The following is a 21,255-nucleotide window of genomic DNA, read 5'->3' on the forward strand; positions in this document are numbered from 1 at the left end:
TGACACCTATATTTGATGCGTTTTTGCTCGTCCATGATTTGTGAATGCTTCCATTCTCATTTTCTCAGGTTTTCCACAGCATAACACTACATCATCAGTGTCTCCCAAATGTAAGCGATGATTTTGATTGTGTGCAGCGTGAATGGCTGATTTGTTCCACTTTTGCGAAAAGGTGTCAGATTTGCAATGATTTTTATATAACATTTAGCGTTATCCTGTTTTCACCATTTCAACCTTTAGGGTAGGCATGTTTAGCCTGCAGACATCTGCCGTGTTAGCAGTGGAAGTGGAACATACAAACGGTTGTCATTATGACATACCAAATTTCCTTTCTAATATCTAATACTTTCCGTCCCTGGAGCCACACCATAAGAACTGTATGGCTAAAACTAACACAAGCACCCACCAGCACCTTTTTTGTTGATTTTCCCAGAGGAGCTGCTGTGCACATATCTCCGTCTTTCTCACATAATAAAGCTTGACGCTCTCTCGTCCCTTGACTCAACTCCTCTGCTTCTGGCTAAAGTCCACTCTGCAGTGGTGCTGGTTGTATATGTTGTTACTGCATTCATTCCTCTCTCACATACTAGTTACAAACTCACACCGGTATACAGACAGTTTCATCAATGGCTTTCTGTAAGAGTCATGAGTACGACCATCGATTCACCTCCTTGCCTTGGGTTGTGCTTCATTTTACGGATCAACACAAAACATTCGTGCTTCGTCTCGAGGTAAATTTCTCTGATTAGTGATAACATATTGTGATGATGGTAATGATAGTGACAAAGGTGTTGTATTTCTCTTTAGTTCAAAATATATTGATGGAAGAAGGAAAGGCGTCTCTAACACAACTGCATGTTCTATGCCTATATTATGACTATGGTCTTATACTGTATATATTAAAGCACATTTCCGTTTAGGTTGTCATCGTTTTTATGTCACTAATGTCTCTATATATGCAGAATTTTGTGGTTCTGGATGGATTAAGAGATTATCTTTAAATTCATTATTTGGGAGCACAAAGACACGCATATGGAAATCAGAAACAACCGACACATCTTTGCGAATGCAAAATTTTAAAGTCGCAGTCGGCGACATTTGTTTGATCATATTCACTGAAACCGACATATAAAACATTCGGTTTTAGAAAAAAAAAAAAAAGCGCCTCTGCATGCAATTAGAGCTTGTTGTTTGTTTTGCAAAAATCCACCGCGCCCATATCATCGTGTCCACTCAGCGCAGTTCACAGTTCGTGCACACGCCACAGATTCCACCTCCCCCCTCACGCATGTTATAATATCACAGGCACACGCCTCAAGCTAGGCATACGCTAAATGACGTTAGCAGTTGCTATCTATGAGTAAGTTAGCCAGCCTACCTCTGTGTAGCGTGTACTCCATGCCATTTATCGATAAGAGAAGACACAGAATCTGGCAGCTTTTAAGTTTTAAGCACTTCATATCATATGCAATGTTTGTATGTTGACTGTTTTGAGGATGTGTAAAATAGGCCGTTTTAAAATTATAGCCGCAGTTCTTACTGGCTACAAAACTAGTGTTCCTGCAATTGGCTTCTCAGAATGACTTCAAAGCTAAATTATGTGGTTCTTTGTCTGAGTGATTAAATTATTAAGATGCTCTTTGGTGACATTTAATGAGCCTGACCTTTTGCCTCCCATTCATTTGAGCATCCGTGCCAGACGGCTGTCGAGAATACATAAAAGCCCTTTCTTTCTTTCCTCTATAGAGCAAGTTTTGGCTGTCACTATTGTTAGTAAGGGACTTTATTTAGCTTTGACAGCAAAGCTGAATCACAGCTGAAACACAATTGTGTATATACACACTTTCAAGTGGGCCTACTAGAAAAACAGAAGTGGTCATAAAAATTCCAACAGCTGCTCAGAAATGATTTAGCCTTCTTTGAAATTTCAGTACGCCAGTCAATACTACAGTATATGTATTTGAAAGCCTGGATAAATGTGTATATAAAAAACATGGTTTCATTCTTGGCATCCTTTTGCAGCTATAGACCTGCAAAGTAACCACATTAAAGATTCAGCACTTCTATTCTGGATGGGGGTTTGCATGGCAGTTGTTCATCATCCAGCGCTCACACAAACTCAAACTACTGTAGTCTACAGCTACGAGAGGAAAAAACTGTTATGACAAACCTGTCAGGATTGTGCTGTCAGCATATCGACGATGGGAAGCCTCTGTATGAGCAACTCATCTGAAGAGCTACCCTGCATTTGATTACTGTTTCACCCCACCACACTTAAAGCAGAAATTTCAGTCAGCCATTAATTTTAATCAAAGTATGTGTACACATGACCATCGGTTCAGGAAAACAGCACATAGTCATTTTCTGCAAACATTGATGCATCGCCATGGTTGAATTGTTTTCAGATTATTATTTTGTTTTACCTCATAAAAAATGCTGCTTCAGCAATAGTTTTGTTCATAAACCACGGCGACAAAGTGTTTACAATAGGTGTTGCATCGGGGTTGGATGTTGGCACTCGATTAAACCATGAAATGTTGGTAAAGTTGTTGAATATGGATATAATTCTTACCGTTACTGGGCTGTTGCAGCTTCTGTTTGACTTGCATGTTGAGTTCTAGTTATGACGAGTCGAAAAGTGTGAAATGTATCATGTAAGCCATTTTTTTGCTGCTGATCATTCACAAGCTTCCATTAAGGTATGAAAAGTGCAACATTCTAAAAATTGACCAGACAGCTCCGGCAAAGGAACTATAGAGGCTGCGTAAGTGGTACCTGTTTCCAGCGTACTGCATCATTTAGTTACAAGGAATTTATAAGCGCACACAGTAAAAGAAAAGAAGCTGGAGCTGTCATTCTGTATACAGAACATAAGACTCAAATGTATGAGGACGTAAATGGACTGGGGAGAGGGGGTTGGCAAGAGACATTTCTCATCATCTGCCAATTTCCCTGCCTCCTCTTTTTTTCTTACAACATAAAGCCTCGGTATGTAGTACAAATATGGACGGACATGAATGCTAAACGCTTGCCTTTTTAGATGTTGGTTAATATGTATTCCATTCACACAACTGGTTGATTGGTTTTCACTTAGAAACAACCAGAAGCAGTTATCAGCGTATTCTGTTTCACCTCATAGAGGCTCAGATTCCGAAGTAATGACAGAAAATTAGCCCTAATTAGATGGGATGGGATTCTGCCCATGGAGTGCAAACATATTCGTTTAATTGCTTTTTCATTAAGAAGCTGGTGATCAGAAAAGCGCATCATATCGCAGTATGGTTTTCTGCGAGGATGCACCGGGGGATATCAGGCCCATTAGACACCCATGCATGAACATGCTAACTTTTTAGTGCCATTAGCATGATGGGGAAACGTAACAAAACCGCTCTTGCCGCCTGTTGAAACACGTTCTAATTTCCTACTTGTCCAATTGCCCTTGACATCCACTTGAGCCATAGATATTGCTCTCATAGAGAGGCTCTCACTTTGAGGTTGAATGCAGGGTTTTTGCACAATCGGCATAACTTTTGAACCATATGAATTGACTCATGCCACTCACAGGCCTTTTATTAAAGTACATTCAACCACAGCATACTCCATGGTAATACATGACATTTTGTCTTCACACTACTGTATGGGATGGCCAATGGCTACTACTGTCCCCTTTTGATCAATAGACTCATCGGGGAATGGGATTTGGAGCACACTGCAATTTAACCTTGCACATTTATCTTCAATGACATGATCACTGCCACTCCTGCATGGTGACACCTCTAGGTATGAAAACACAGACACAGACGGAGCTTCCTACAGCTGAAACCTTCTCACTCAACCTGGCTGAGAAATGAGGATGGAAAAAATACTTAGATAATCAACAAGAGGGACACAATCAGAAGGTTAAAACTTATGTGACATATGACACATTACATACTGATGCGCTACAATACACTTTCTGTATGTCAACAATAAGCCAGAGTTAGTAAGGGTGAGGTGTATGATGTTCAGATTAAGTATTCAGTACAGAGGTCTCCTTTGCAAGGCAGATTACTTGTTGGAGAAGCCTACAGGACATACCTGCATATTCAATCTACAGTAGATACAATATACGATGGATGGATTTGAAATTACTCCTGAATTTTTCAGACAGTTAATTTTTGCATATGACCTCCATCTGGAGAGCAATATCTGTCATTATCCAGGAGGAAGTTGACTAGCAAAAGGCTGTTTATATTCTGATTACAGTGAGGCTACATTCTGTTTTCTTTTGTCAAGGCTGCTGGTGTTCTATACTTTCTCTAAAACCTTTCTGACTTGTGTTACACAAATCTAAATCTATACTATAGACCCCCCCAGCCAATGTTACTCAATACAAAATGTAAGAGAAAGGGACAAATGTATTGGTCTTGCAAGTATTTATGGACACCCGTGCTGGGTACGTGGAATCAATTAAAAAGTAAATTACAGCGTCCATGTTCATTGTAATGAGACATGTCAGCCAGTGAAATGGTGTGGCTCATTAGTGCTTATTAGTGCATGATCAATTTGTTGATTTTTATCTTTTCATGGACTCTGTTGTATAAGTTCAGGGAAGTGAAAAGAATATGTGTATACATTTATAACATACAGTATACTACATTGCTTTAGCAACCGTATTATTGTTATACACCTCGGGATGTGTTTAGACCAGTGGGTTGGACAGACGACAGGTCAAAGGAACACAGATTGATAATACTTTGAATAATGGGAGAGGAATCTTCCCCATTAGATATTGTGGTGTTTACTGGGCTTGCTTTTAATACCATCCCCGTCTTTGAACTAGTTCCATTCTCTTCTCTGTTATCTTTGATCTTTTGTTGTGTCGTAAAGTGTAATTAGTTCAGCCATGAGGCAATGCTAATGGTGGAATCAACGTTGTGTTAAAGTATATTTAGCTGTCTCAATGCAAACCCAAGGGTTTAATGATTTAGATTAGTCTGGGCTAACGCGGAGTAAATCGCAACTCTGTGCCATTGCTCATGCGTTCTAATTCGTAATGCAATCTTTAATCTTGTGGGAGTGGGGCTTCACATCTCCGGAGTACCCAGCAGAAATTATGTTCCTCGGCTTGTGCCACAGTAATGACAAAGGCACAATGAGCTGCTGCTTGATGACAGATTTATGCTCATGATGGCCCCTTTCTACTACACTGAACTACCACCCCCAGCTTTTCCCATGCAAACTTAACTAATCTCCAGCACTTTAACACATTGCAGTCTAGTGACATAAAAGTCCTATTGGTGTGAAATGTACTATCCTTCTTCTTTGGGACTGTATTCTTCTAACTGCTCTAATTTCTGTGTGTTTAAAACGCAAGAAAACAGTCCTAGACTTTCTCCAACAATAATTGCATGAAATAAATGAGTGAAAGCCCATAAAAAGGATATTCCTCATATGTAGGCCTGTGAACAAATGGATACATAAATAGACTGTAGCCTATAAAAGACCTTTGTTGAGACTGTCTATCAAGCTCCTGTACTCTGAAATGGCACACGCATACATAGACGTCAGCGTTCCACTTTGAAGTAGAACTTTATAGTTGCACGCATGACGTGTTGAGCATTGAGCACCTGTTGCTCATGAAGTCCCCGTTTAAATGGAGAGCTCTGTGATAAACCTTATGAACTGACCTTTCTCCCTTTACGGGAGATGATTGAGCGTTCTCAGACCTACTCATCTTCCAGATGTCTCCCTGAGCCTCTCTGTATTCAGCTCACCTTTTCCACGTCAAAGATATCAGCGCCGATTGCCTCCTGCCACTCTCTTAGCTAGCAGGATTTCTGATAGAGAATGGACTATACCGACTGCAGAAAGATTGCTTTGATGCGTCTGCTTAGGGGCTTGAGATGGACTGCCTCACCCAGTAGTCGTCTCCTCGCGACGTTAGCTTTGGGTTTGTTTTGTCTCAGTAAAACGCAACACTTTTTGTGCTCTTCCTGAAGCGATCATTGCTGATGCGCGCCGTTTCATGCTGCCGTTATGAGCCCTGCTGTGAGCTGAACGATTGTGTTCGCATGCAGCGGGGTATAAAAACCATGATCAAAGCAGGATATTTGTCTCTCTCATCTTCTCCATGTACTGCAGTCAAGGTAATGAAATGCGTCAAATAGAGAAGTAAGATTGGATTTTTCGATTGCGACCACGCCGGGATGGTAATTGCATGAAATAATGAAGCATTATGCAGCGTGTATTAAAAAAGAAGGTTTCATCAGCTGCGTGTGCCTCCGCATGTTGGGGTCTCTGGGTCCCCCAACCCCTTCCATCCTTCCTCAGTTTTAAAGGCCACTGGGAAATCTCTCCAGCTGAATTCTTACAGCTGTAGTCAACAATCTGTGTACAGTGAACATGTAATTAGAAGTCGTCCTCTGCTGTGATGATTAATGTCTCCCGTTTACTGAAGACACTTATATGAATATGGATGGAGGTGTCGGCTCCCATCAGTTGCAGTATGAATCACACCCTCTGATAGCATATGTTTGTTTTCCTGTTGCCCGCGGGTCATTTCCAGCTGCCATAATCTTTTTCTTCTATTAGCCTTTTGCTTACGGCTTTGAGCGGTTTATGCATTTGTGTTTTCCTTTTTTTTCCCTATTAACTGCTAACAGTTGATGCTTATAGAGGAAATAGGGTTTTTGCGGCTTGCTCATTTTGCCCCCAGGACCACGGCACCATAGCAGTTACTGCATTAAAAGAGGGGACATGAGGAAGCAAAGGGCCAGCAGGTAAGTCAGTGTGAGCTCTGCCTCGGTTACGGTCCACCTGTGCTTTTAACCGAAGAATAAAGGCTACTGGGGTTTTGCTGTCAATCTATATAGTGAAGCGAGGTTTCAGCCCAGGACAGGTTAAGGAGATTGTCATACAGAAAATGGTTTGCACAAAAACACACGTTACACTCACACACAGACACACACCAAGACAGCCACTGCACTCTACATGACCCATATTTTTGGACATGACAGTGAGGACGAAGGAAGTTGCAGGCATAGCCGTTGGCCTGTTTCGCTTGATCAAGCTGCTGGCTTGAACCAACAGCATCATGACAAAGCCTCTATGGAGCCGGGCCTACCAGGGATTTGTTGAAACATACCCATAAGGGAGGCAGCCTAACAATGCTTTGTCAACTGCTCGTTTCTCACTGTTAACAATGAACATCACTTTATTAAGGTAGAAGTCGTGTTTTAGCCTTCGATGAGAACTTTGATCACACATTTTGGGTTTTGTGTAATTACTCTGGAACAGTTTTGACCACAAACAAAAAGTCTGGCAGGATGGACTGTGTTGTCACAGTTTTGAAGGCAAAAGTCAGGTTAGCCAGATTACCCATGTGCACGGAATATCTATTGCTTTTGTCATATTTGTAAATGTATTAATCTTTGCTGGGCTTAAGATACATGTATTTATCCATTTTAAGTACATGTAATAAAAAAAAACCCTAACAAAGAGGTATTTATATTATGCACCATTTTCTGTGTCCTACCGCGAGAACATCATGCTGTTTTCTTTTATTAATTGGTAACTGTCGGGAAGAGGGGGAAAAAACTACCTTTTGGCTCAGTTATCTAATGTTTTATGAAAATGTCCATCTCTTCAGTTACTTTGATGTTACCAGATTTAATTTTTTGTGTGGGTGAAGCTTTCCTTCCGAACACCTAACCAGTGAAGGAAAGTTCTTTAAATATGATAACACAAGTTAACACATTTTCTCAAATAAACATTATTCATTATTTTGGTCATCAACAAGATCAGCTAAAAAGTGGCTAGAAGTTCACTTCAACTGACACAAGTTATTTGCAATACGAGGGGAAATACATTTGTAATAAGTGGAAAGTGACATTTTTACTGCAAAAAAAAAAATTAAATCTGGCGACAAATATCATGTTTTGATGGCAATCTTAAAAGGATAGTCAGAGTAAATCAGAGAAAGGGGTGGCCTTCAGCTGAAACCCTTGGAAATCACAGCTGAATCAATTGTGTAATGTCACAAGATGTTAAAAATGGACACTTGCAAAACAGCAGTTCTAAATATTCTCTACTGAGTCTACTGAGCAGCTATTTTCAGATTCTGAAAACATACATGCCATCCTCCATTGTTAAAGAGAGACAGACATCATTCCAGGTTTCACTAAAATAGAAAGAGTTTGTGGTTGTTGTATTATGTTCTACACTGCAGACAAATTACACACTTATCTAAACTTTTCCAGGATTTACTGACAGAATCAATGACAACAGCGTAACTCGCTGTCCTTGACACATTTATCGAGCATACCACCAATCTATTGAAAAGCAAAGATCTCTCATCCCAAGAGAACCACAAGATTTGACACACTATCTCAGGAAACAATGTGGGCGTCTTGTGCTAACAAATGGAAGGAGTCTCAGTGGTCAAGCACCAAAGGTCTCACACAGTGGCTGTTCAACATGATAAAAGGATGCATCTTTGGCCTGTTGTGGATGGTTAGGATGCTCCACGTCCAGTGTGTGTCCTGAGATGACCATGAACAAAGTATGGCCATGCATGACTAATAGTGTGTGCGTCACCAGCTATAAATACATGATAAAATCACGTCTTTTAAACATCAAGACGGGTCGTCCAAGTTGGGCCCCTCAAAGAGCCTCATAAAATGTTGGAACGCGTTCTCCTTGGCAGCAATGTCTGTAATGTTTACTCAATGTCAATGTGACTTCAAAATGAGATGTCATAAAGACTAGGGCATGGAAATATTAGGATTTCCTTCAAATGACCAGTTGACCGAACAAGGGCTTTAATTGTATTTTACGGCCAACCAAGCACAGGAGTAGCCTCTTTGGCTGTGTATGACAACTAGGGCGTGTTTCTTTTTTTCATCCTGGATGTGTTTCCAATAGTAATCAGCCTAACTTCACCAACTACCTTGACGTGTTCCAGTAGATAAGATATTCCAAATGTTTTTTGGTGCAGACTAACGTTTGTAGTCTAGAGGTGTCTAAGCATTGGAGCAAGTGGAGCAGCTGCATCCTATGATGCAACTTCGCTGTTTTATTTGAATCATAAATCTGTCTGTTCCATATGCAGTATATGGTTTAAAAGTGACATTTCTGTCATGATGCTGTTTTCTCATATGAACATAATCTCCGTAGAACCAGGTCTGGACATCTAGAGTTGCTCTTTCAGACATGCAACACACAACAGATGTTTTTCTTAGCTATTGGAAATACTGCAAATATGAAACTGTGGTTGTAATTTTGGCATTTTTAATATTTTCACCAGAAAAAAATGGAGCTTTATAGTGAAAGAGCAGCTTCATTGGTAACTATAACTGTGTGCCCATAGTAAAAATATTCAGGTTCAAACACTGTACTCTATGGCAATCTAAATACATTTAGATAGTCATAGTACTACCAACTGTAGTACATTCACCCTCGCAAAAAAGTGCATGCTGAGCTTCCTTTTAAAAGTATTTTAATGTAGAACGGTAAAAATAAAACCTGCAATAATATAGATTGATGCATTGATGTTACATAACACACATAATTAATTATACTACCCTTAACTATTATTCCATAAAGATCTGTAACAAAATACAAATATTACTGTTAACATTACTGCTAATTAATAAAATGATAAATCATTTGATGATTATCAGTCTGGCCTCACTAACCTGATTTCAACAACTAACATGAATCTGTCCTTTCAGGGGAAGACGAATGCCTGGCAGGACATTGATTAGATCAAGGAAAGGGGGAAGAGTTAATTAAACGCTGGATAGGATCTAATAAGAGTCAGATAAATATGGCTCAGACTACTTTACTTTCAGAGTCTGAAACATTTTGTGCAAAGCCTGCCATGCTGGTAAGTATGGTATGGTTAGAATCCCATATTCACATAATTAAGAGTTGCAAATCGAGGGCTCATGTGTTGAACTGTTTTTAAATGGCTGTTTAAAATGTTAAATTAATCAAACGTGTTCTGCACTTGCAATAGAGAAGCATAGCAGCAGGGACTCTGTTGTTTCGTCATATATGATATTGCTTGTCTAGGAAACAAGACTTTGGGTGCTAGAAATACCTTACCATTTTCAATTTAATACATTTTGTTTTATACTATTAATGCTATTAATTGTAAACTACAGACAGAAATTATTGTGTTAAAACGTATCTGGTAAATTTATAGTCAAACCACTGCAACCCAACATATCCTTGGGCTTTGCAACAACAGCTTAGCACAAATTTGTTGTGCTCTCTGCTTAAGAAAAACTTTGTTCAGCGTGAGCACACTATGATATAATCAATACAGGACCTCACCTGTCAAGGACAACTAGTCATCTCACTAATGTAGTGAGAAAAGTCTGCCAGTGATCCAGAGGTCAGAGCACAAGGGATTTGTGGAAGTACATGATCTGTGGTGCTTTACCCTTGGAGCGGCTTTGCGCTGTGTAAAAGGGCCAGCTGCAGGCCAGCAGCCCACTTATACCCCAAAGTGTTAGACAATGTACACCCACAGTATGCTCCGCCATCAATACAGAGCTATATCTATAGCAATTGATTATTGGAGACCCTATTGGATATCTTGTTTTTACAGCACAGAACTAAATGTTGGTATATCTGCCTCATACACAAGGAAACCCATGGACAAAAGTGCATCTTTTTCCCTGCTGACTGAAACTGTGAGTTGGGATTGGGCATGTAATGTGGTGCTTCCTACTGTGTGTGTGTGTGTGTGTGTGTGTGTGTGTGTGTGTGTGTGTGTGTGTGTGTGTGTGTGTGTGTGTGTGTGTGTGTGTGTGTGTGTGTGTGTGTGTGAGCGAGAGAGAAAGAGTTGTGCGCTTCAACATCAAAAACTAAGTCATTCAGTGTGCAGAGGAATTACACAGACTCCTGCATTGCATCCCAACATGGACCACTCTCATTTCATGCTCCTGGAGAGGAGAGACCCCCTTACTGCCCTTATTGTGTTATCTTAGGAACACAGCTGTAATCCCCCTCAACAACCCTCTGGACCCCCTTTAACACCCAACAAATTCTGCTTCATCGGTCATGTGTGACCTCGGTGGGAGTTAAATGGATGGAGAGGGGCGATTTGTTTGTTGCTTTGGCTTTTGTTTTCACTGCTGGGCGTTACTATGTGCCATCTCTAAGAGCATCACAGTGTTTACACGAGCCGCACGGAGGCTTTGGAATCAGTGAGATGTTAAATTACAGCCCTAGGAATGCTCTTCGGTGACTTTACTACAAGAGCTCACATTTTATATGTAACATGCAATGTATGGATTGGAAGATTAGTCTCTTGTTTTATATATTTACAGATTATGATGTACCTTCAGCAGGTCATAAATGGAAATAGGCCACGTCCAAATTCATCTTTTTTATATTAAGACATTACATTTTTTACTCTTAAGAGTTATTACAGATATTTTAATAGGATAAAACCCTTGAGATGAATGGTCCTTAACACAAATATACAGAAAATAGAGGCAACACAAGTTAATTCACTCACACAAAGGCTCTGATGAAATGATATTATTATCAGGCTGCTATTTCTTTTCATCATCTCTGAGTCAGCATGGGGCTTGAAAGAAACTCCTCCACGTTCTTGAGTGGAGTCACAAGATATAAAGTTAATTTAGGTCAATTTAAGACAAATTTAAAATTTTCTCGCAAAACAGCCAAATGTAAGCCAATGTATTTTGGTTGAGGTGTAAATTGTACTTGAAAAGGCCATGATTAATGAGTGCAGTATGCTCTACTACTGTTAGCTTTAGCCTCCAGACTTTGACTGATAAATTACAGGCCTCTGTAATTACTGATTTAATGCAGCACAGCCATTCTTAATGGTTTAGTTAATGGTTCAGTTTTGATTCAATTACTAAGCAGCGCTTCAGTCAGACTCCACTGCCCACTGTTTCTTTTTGCTCAACCATACATTATGAGGTCTGATGTTTTTTTTGTAGGACAGACTCCCTGAAAGTGACGTTTAATCAGCATGAACTGTACGGTCAGACGTTAATAACATGATGGAGGGATTCATAATGGGCCCCCACTTCATGTTCCTGTTTGCAGAGAACATAATGACCTACAGTAGTGAACCTCAGAGCCAGAGTGCTGCTCTAGTCAATAAGTGGCCATTTTAATCTGAAGAAGAGTGGAGAGATCCACCTAATTGCATTACCATACCACTGTGTCACATTTCGTTACCTATTGAGTCACACAGTATGCTGCATTGGTTTGATCCGTGCACATAATGAAAGGTGTTGAAACAAAGAAGCACATTTTTTGGTATGTACGACTTGTTCCATGATCCCAGAGAAGCCACCTGAAGCCTGCACATCTATCTGCAGCTATCTGCCTGGTCTTCAATGCCGTTTTGACTTAAGTGTGTCTACAGGAAAAGCTGAAGGTTTTTTTTTCTTTTGCAAACAGGTGTGCTTTATAGTTTGTCCATCTTTTGTCAAATCAAAAGCCTGGGATCCATAAAAAAAAAAAAAAAAAAAAATAATAATAATAATAATAATAATAATAATAATAAAGAAATTTAAATTGACACATGTTGTGTCCAAGTACAATATTTTTGCTGACGACGGCTGTCTGAGCCTCAAAACGATGGTGGTGGGACTGGTGTGAGTGAACACTAAAGTTGCAGGATACGAAGCTAAAACAATGAGCTGAAAGATGCTAAAAAAAGCTCCATAAAGCTGCAGGGAATGATGATTTGTTCCCCTTTCACATTAAAGCCATTAAATACTTTCTTAATATGAAAATATTGTATCTTTAGTTTTTGACATACAAAAGACATACCGTTTCTTATATTATATATTCTATACATTATTATTCTTCTGTTTACCTTGAATTAAATCTACTTGCAGTTTGCAGGCTCGAACAGTTTGTGGCCATGAGGTGATGAGTCTAACCGATGCTTTCGTTTACCTCTGGCTTTCTCTCCTGCATTTGTGTGAAGCGAGTGATGCAAAAACACATTAGATTTGAACCTCTGTGTAAATAAATGCCTGAAAGTCGTTGTTTTTCTGGTTCCCTGCCTGACCAATGGGAAATGTTGCTTTTTAATGCGCTTCCAGTTGAGCATTAGCTGGCTACATATCTGCAGGGATTAAAAGTTTACCCTGAGCTGATGCCCATCACCTACACTTCATGATGCATTTATTATTCAGGGGTTTGGGGGGTTTGATTTTGACTGGCAGGGGAGGAATGTCACAAACACATCGTTTGGTGCGTGCAAAGGATAACTTGGGAGAGACACCCATATTTCTTCCATGATGAAAAATAACATTTTTGTAAAATGTCTATGATTATAGCTTTTAAACTCTTGGTGTGACTCTTAATAAGAGAAAAGACGATTGCCATATTTCAGGGGATATTCATCCTAAGGACTAAAAAAACTAAGTTTTTTTATCCTCTAGTATCAGGATCTCAGTGAAAATGATTAAGATGCTGCAAAGGAGGTTGTTATGCACATTTCATATCACTGAAACAGGGAAAGGTCATATGTGGTTTGATTGAAATGGGTAGCAAACCATCAGTCACATCCCTCAGCCCGAGGTGTCAGCTTAACACTGAAGGCGCCTGCTGACTGCTGGGACCATCAGTACGCTGTCACCTCCACCGTAGATCCAAACACAAATCCCATGTCCACTGAAGCAATGCTCTCTTATCAGGGATGTAAGATTAGACCCTTTTTTATTAAAAGTTTCTCATGAAAAGTATTTATAATCAGGAGGGAGGTTAGTTAGTGTTGCCCAAAGCGAGTGTGTATTTTACCACGGAAAATTAAGCCAGTTGTAGAAAATACAAATTCAAACATCCCTCTGAGAACAGGCAGAATAAATATTGACTTGTTTGAAGTATTTTGTTTGACAGGCTATTACATTTTCAACATATCCTCAATGGAATTTTAAGTGTAGCAGGAGAAGAAAATGTAATATGTTTGGATGAATATTGTTTGCAGTCTTCATCCAGTCTAGTCTTCATATTTCATTGCTAAGCATGCCACTACTGTTGAGTGGTGGCACTGGAAGTGGAGAGCAAACAGTCTGTTCGACTCGTCTCCAGCTTGGCTCTCATTTTTTAGTCATTAACTCACGTAAACATCCCATCTGTCCTCCTTTCACGCTTCTTTTTCGTCAGCACTCCTCGCTGCTCTGCTCTGTATCAGCCAAGTACGCTAGGATTTGTTTTTTGGAAAGGATAAGAGAGCCCTAAAAGTGTTTGTGACAGACTTACTCAAGGTGACATCTCAGTAACATTCAGTTGATACTTTTTTTGCACACTGATTTGCACAAACAAGACAATAAAAAATTAAACCCTGCATGTGAATTCAAAGCATGTCTGCTTTATTTATATATACATATATCTTAGTCTTCTGCTACTACATGTGACGTGCTCCAAATGCTCCAATTCAAACTGCCATGCAAATGGTTTCTCTGCTTATCACATTCACAGGTAGAAATTGTATTTTCTCACAAGTTTTCACATGCAGATAGTTTTTGGTAGGGACGAGCAACAATTTCAAATCCATGTTGGTTGTGACACATTTTAAATGAAAGTACATAATCTTTGCTTCCCTCTTCTGTTTACTAGCCTCCAGATATTACTTTGCTGTTAGAAATACTCCCATACCAGCTGGGAATACCATCAGAGTTTAATTAAAAGCTATCACAGAAAGATTGTGTCCTGGCCAAACAACTGAGCTTTTGAAGTTTGGATTGGCTAAATTGTCTTTACTTCAAACACTATTTTACTGTCGGGCCTCAAAAGAAAACATTTTGATACAAGTAATTTGAATTCTTGTTGATTATTGCCCCTTAACCTGAGGAAGCCCTTATTTACTTAACACTTTAAATTGAAGTTTAATGCACCATCTTGATGCATTTTAAGGCCCATTCACACCAGAATGTTCCACCGCATACTTCATCTTTATCGACCAGAAGCTTGGTGACGAGGCATTTGTGGACCGAAGGAACATTTTATAGTTCCCAGAACATAAGAGCCCCCCTCTTTATTGGATGGAGACCACTGCACTCTGAAAACCCTTATTTCCAATGGTTTCGTATCGAGGAAAGCGCGATCACAGCACGCCGCTTGTTCATGCGTGCTGAACCCAGCGGAGAGCGTAGCACAAACCGCGTCCTGTGTGAAAGGTGTTTTATGTCACTTCAGCATTCCTATTTGCAGTTCAAATGCAAACAGAAAAAAGCCTTTGAAGGTATGTACTTTAGTTCCTGAGGGAGCTCCCCAGTGGGATGTTCCTTGCAGGGAGTCCCCAGAACTCTTTGTTCAGAAACAGCCAACAGGACTGGTTGGTTAGCTACTGTGGCTGGTGAGCTAACTGCTAACATGATAGCCAGCTAGGAACATGCTAGCGCCAGTCAGTCTCAATGTCAATGTAGTCTCTTCTGTTATGATGTTCTTAGAACGATATTCATAGCAATTCATTCTGGAGTTATTTGAAGAGAAGCAAGCTTACAGTCAGGCAAACATGCCAACTGTTGGTCACTATGAATGTTGCTATTGGTTGACACCTTCATTTTTGTGTTTAAAGTTCACAAAAGTTGAACTTAAGACAAATATGGTGGGTTTACTTTGCCGCACATGAATTCACCAATTTGCAGTTATTTTGTTATTTATTTCAATGACAGGTTACTGTTTTCTGTGACAACTGGTTATTACGAGGCTGTGGCTTAGAGGTAGAGTCGTCCTCCAATCAGATGATCGATGGTTTGAATCCCAGCTCCTCCAGTCTGAAATTGCCCCTAAAGTCTAGTCTAAGGTAAATGGAATGAATGTTAATAGAACAAATGTAGTGTAAAGTGCCTTGAGTAGCCCAACAGGCTAGAAAAGCAGGTCCATTTACAGGAGCTCCAAAATGGTTTCAGTACTACCCAAGTATCAAGTACAGCCAACTATGTTTGTATTCTTCAAATCATGAACAATTTTCTGCGGTAAACCAATATGAGAGGATGGGGTTTCAGAGAAAAAGTGAACTGTGTTCAAACAGAGCTCTGCTATGGGGGGTCATTTGCAACAACATGTTATCGTCCGTTCTTCTTCACACTGAGAGGATCCAGTCCCAAAACCTCAAATTGCTCAAATTGTGGTGAAATTCTTGTTTTTCTTATAAGATGCTGCTGATATACAGCTGACATTGGGTATGAGTGGACCCCTAGTAAGGCTCCTCATTTAAATGTTTCAGACTTTCATAGAAAAGAATGCATTTAAAGTTGCTTCCTGCTGTAAGAGAACACTGTTCACCACAGTAAACTACTACAGGGATTTGAAACTGAAAATAATGAGCTCTAAGCCTTAAAAACAGATATTGGGACATGCAAAATGAACAGTAAGGAAGGAAGGCTTTGTTCTGTGTTTATGAAATTTGAAATTTAAGGATGATTGTTTATATAGTTGAACATGTTTCTGTTCCTAAACAAAATTTCAGAACCACTAGAACTGTCGCTGTGGCATATGCATCATCTTAATTGGGCATCCATGGGGATACAAGAAACCAAATGAACCCCTAAACACAAATCTCAAGTAGTTATTTAACAGTCTTCAAACTTTTAGGTTGGATTTTTTTCCCTGCAAACCCAGTGACAGTACATTTAAACAACCCCACTTATTTAAAACTAGCAATGAAGTGAGGATTCTCTCAGTAAAGTGGGGAATAACTGTTATACAGTATCTCTAACTGGATTTTAGCATTTTACTAATGTACATCTCTGAAGTCGTCTGTCATATCATTTGTTTATTTCTGCAAGTGACCCACTTTATGATGACACTTTAAGTCAAGCTATTATCTACTTAAATTAATCAGTTACAGTTAAGAGGAAAACGCCCTCTCTTCAACACACACACACACACACACACACACACACACGCGTGCAAACAAAAACGGAAACCCAATCCTTATGAGGACCAAACTGCATTGGACCATAAGGCTTCTTCTCTGATATATTTCCAGTTCTGAGTCTGACTCATGGTCTGTCACTGACTGGAGGCAAGGACAGCAGGGATCCTTAGTGAGATTCTCTGCCCTTCACTTCAATGCAATTCACTCAATGAACAGACACATCCGATAACAAGAGCACGTGGATACGTTCGCATGATTTGTGCGTCTGCTGTTGTGATCTTCACATGCTGGTGAAGTAGACATTTGAGCTAAATGAAACATCTCGGAACGATTCATAGGGCAGCAGTGTAAACAAAATCAAAACCGTGGTTCATAACTTTGACTTTGTTCACCAAAAAAGTTTTGTTAAAATGATATATTGTCCCAGAAAGAAATGTGACAAATGATATGTTGTCACTTTAAGACCATTTTATGCCATTGATATAATGATTATATAACAGCATAATAATGAAAGTACTGATGAGGGGACGGAAGCAGCGTGACAGTGCTGCAACAATACAGGACACAACAGCCTCTTCTCTCTCTCTCTCTCTCTCTCTCTCTCTCTCTCTCTCTCTCTCTCTCTCTCTCTCTCTCTCTCTCTCTCTCTCTCTCACACACACACACACACACACACACACACACACACACACACACACACACACACACACACACACAGATCTCCTAAGCCTCAGCCTTGACTTTTCTTTACTACACCCTTTTTTATTCTGGTTTCTCATTTCCTCTTGTCAACCACCATCCAGTCCAGAACCTATCATGCCAATCCAGCTTGTGCACTACTTTACATGACAATCTTTTTTTCAAATCTCTTACAACACATTCTGTCTTTCACGCCCATACCCCCCCCCCCCCTACCCCACCCCTCCCTGCCCCAGCTCATCTCCTCTTCCCTATCTGAACCATTTCTCTCCATCTCCCGGCCCCGTCCTCCACTTTACTAATCTCCACGCCGCCGCCAGCTAAATGAATCACCCTCTCAATTTCTTGTTCACTTTTCTCTCCACCCCAGTTTTCTCCATTCGTATTTTCAGCCCCCCCCCCCCCCCCCCCCCGCCCCACCTCTCCACAGCTTCATCAGATTCTGCCTGTCTTTTACACCTGCCCTCCCCCTTGATCCCTTCCTTTCTCTCCCTCGCTGCCCCCCGACGTGGCGAGCAGCGTATCATTTCTCAGAGGAGGTGCTTTCAGTTGACTGCTCTCCAGGCTAAGAGCTGCTCTCCTCGCCCCTGGGTTCACGGAGTCACCGCTCTGTTCCGCTCCAGGATTATGCAGATCCTAATTCCCTTTTGCTCACACCTGAGGTTGGCAGGGCATGAAATAAGGAAAGTGTTCACCGCAAATAAAAGTTTTTTTGCCACCAAGGAGGATGGAGAGGGGGAGGAAGGAAGAAGCTTGGTTTCTGGTGGATGATCTGAGCAAATGAGGGAGGCGAGAGAGACATGAGGTGTGTGTGTGTGTGTGTGTGTGTGTGTGTGTGTGTGTGTGTGTGTGTGTGTGTGTGTGTGTGTGTGAACTGAGGGAAGGAGGAAAGGACAGAAGGAGGTGTTTTTGTTTGATTTTGTCACCAGACATACTCAACACACAGAGACTGGAGCGTGCCCCTTATTTCTTACAATGATTAATAGACTTCAGTCACACTTTTCTTGACGTTACTAAAGACATCATGGAGGCAATATTCTCCACATGCATGCATGACATCTTTCAGGTGCCTGTAAGCAAGCACGGAATGGGACGTTTCCAACATTTTCTTGAATATTAGACCCTACATCGGAGTGTTGCACTTTAATCTCCTCCAAAAAGCCACCAAATTAGCAATAGAGCATGAATTCCACAGGTAGTTTGCGACCAGCATAGGTTTCTCTCTGGGCACAAACACAACAACAAAGACAGGTTTGATATCTGACGCCGTATTTTCACGAGAACTTGTTTGCATGAGCTCAGTTAACGAACTGCGACCATGAAATAAAATCGTGTTGTTTTTGTTGTTGGTGACGAGAGAGCCCACTTTTGTCTGCGCGTAAAAGGCTGGATTATTATTTATTGTATTATTATTTTTAAAAAAAATTTGCGTGTGAAAACATGCCCACGTCCGATTGTTTTCCATGTTCGGCTACATTCTATTAAACGGCAGCAACAACTGCGATATTGACAGTTGAATCCCCTCGTCCATCAACAAGAAACAAACACGCGTGTAAAAACTGCATACAAATCAAGTTGGAAAGCCTTCTGAAATGCCCGGTGACGTGAGGAGCGAGTACATGTGTCGCACGCGATGGTGGAAAAGTTTAGTGTCACCACATAATACGAGAGGAAATAACTCGCACAAACACGGAGCGTTGATTAGAAATGCGTGTGCGCCTCACCTGATAAAGCCTCCTTGGAAAAAGCAGAAAGACAAGACATACAGAATCCGAATGACCTGTGGGAGCATCCTCCGCGTTAAAAGCTCTCCTCAGTCCCGTTGAATAACTTGCAGAAAATTTAATTTCCAAAATCACCAAATCCAGTGAGCAGCTTGTGAGACTGGGCTGGAAAAGGAAGGCATCGTCTCTCTCTCTCTCTCTCTCTCTCTCTCTCTCTCTCTCTCTCTCTCTCTCTCTCTCTTACTCTCTCTCTCTCTCTCTCTCCTCTCTCTCTCTCTCTCTCTCTCTCTCTCTCTCTCTCTCTCTCTTTCTCTTACTCTCTCTCCCTCTATCCCCCCCCTCTCTCTCTGATCCAAGCTGCTTGTCTTTGGGGAAACTTCTTCCCCTCCCACCAAGTCCAGAGGGGCTGCACACATCCACAAAGCAGGCTCTTTGCTTCAGGCGGCTGGACGGCACTGGCCAGTAAATCAGCGTGTTGGTGCTTGTGTGGAAGGGGAGTGCGAGGCGTATCAGTCTGTGTTTGTGTGTGTGTGTGTGTGTGTGTGTGTGTGTGTGTTTTCCTCGTATGTTCCCTCCTAAAAAGGAGATGAGGATTTAAAGGAACGGTCTCCTGTTTGTTTTGGTGGCTGCCTCATGTGTAATTAGACGTAATTGGGATGGAGGAAGTGTTGGCTATGATGAAGAAGATGACGATGATGATGATGATGATGATGATGATGATGATGATGAGTTAAATTGCAGAGAATGTGTAGAATACATTCTGGTGATGACAAATCTGGAGTGAAACACATTTCAGTTAGGAGGACGTCTTCAAGAAGATGCATTGAATTTAGTTCAGTATCTCTAAATTAATATATAATTAACTTTTTATTTGGGGGGTAGCGTCAAACCCACAGAATTATCACCCAACTGCGCCAAAAGTGTAATTTAGATTTTTTCACCCATAAACTCCACTTTCATTTCATCAGGCGGCAAGCAGGTCTAAAAAGCGAATTCTGAAGTGCCTTAAAGTTGCATTATTTCAAATGGCCAGGAGGGGGCGAATCCTCTGGTTGCAAAGAGAAGTCCTAGTGTATGAAGGCATAAACATGAGTTTATGGTCTCGATTTCTTCAGTCTCCACATACAGGATGAGGCTTATTTAATCATTTATGGACCCATTTGGAGTAAAATAGGCTATAAAGCAGGTGTTGGGGCATGATTGACGGTGTGTTTTCAGTTAATGAAAGTTAGTTCAGTTCAATGGTTGATGTCACAGAAACTACTTGTTGTAACAAAAAAGCTCAGATAAATCAACTTTGCACAAACTACCTCTGCATAGGGTTTAAGATTGGCCGACTAAAATAACTTGGTTTAGGTTGCAAAGAGTGAGGTCATAGATTTAAAAAATGCTGGGGTGCAGTCGAATAGTCAAAAAATAAGGTCCTAACTCCTATTCCTATCTCCTATTCCTTGACCTCTGGGGAAAACGTCACGGGGTTAAGGAAAGGCGATAGGAGAACGCAAAAGGATTTAGGAATAGTCGACCGCGGTGCTCAGAGAATCCGACCGGACTTTCACTAAGCTACGTCATTATAACGCGGCCGCTGATGATTGACAGCTGATGATCGGCACCGGCGATTGACGTGCGTCTGCGCTGGAGAAACTACAATAATGGACTACAAAAAGCGCATCGTCCACTTCTCCACATGTTGGTTTTATCAACAGCTGGTTCACTGATCGGCTTCAGTCCAGCAGCTCCTCCTTCCTGTTTGACCGTTGTTTTATTTACTTTTCATTTGTGGTTTTAGTTTCGTTTTTGTCAAACATTTGTAACATGATTGAAATAAAATTAAAAATAACATTCAATTATTATCACTGTTCACACATTTATTATCACTATTCCAATTACTATATGTCTGCATGAAAGTCATTGTTAAATATGTAAATGCACATATCGTTTGTTTTCATTAATGGCCGA

At 40.6% G+C, this 21,255-nt stretch overlaps 1 protein-coding gene across 2 annotated transcripts in view; it reads right to left on the reverse strand.

Moving 5' to 3' along the window:
* The window catches only part of glra4a (glycine receptor, alpha 4a), a 34,920-nt gene extending 15,442 nt beyond the window's left edge, over nt 1–19,478 (reverse strand). For both annotated transcript variants that reach the window (XM_084009615.1, XM_084009614.1), the window contains exon 1: nt 19,297–19,478. In XM_084009615.1, coding sequence (XP_083865741.1) covers nt 19,297–19,364 — 68 coding nt within the window. In that variant the 5' untranslated portion in view covers nt 19,365–19,478. The remainder of the gene's footprint in view (nt 1–19,296) is intronic.
* Nucleotides 19,479–21,255: the final 1,777 nt, after the last annotated feature.

The sequence above is a fragment of the Eutrigla gurnardus genome (genome assembly GCF_963514095.1).
Source record: "Eutrigla gurnardus genome assembly, chromosome: 5".
Taxonomy (NCBI): Eukaryota; Metazoa; Chordata; class Actinopteri; order Perciformes; family Triglidae; genus Eutrigla; species Eutrigla gurnardus.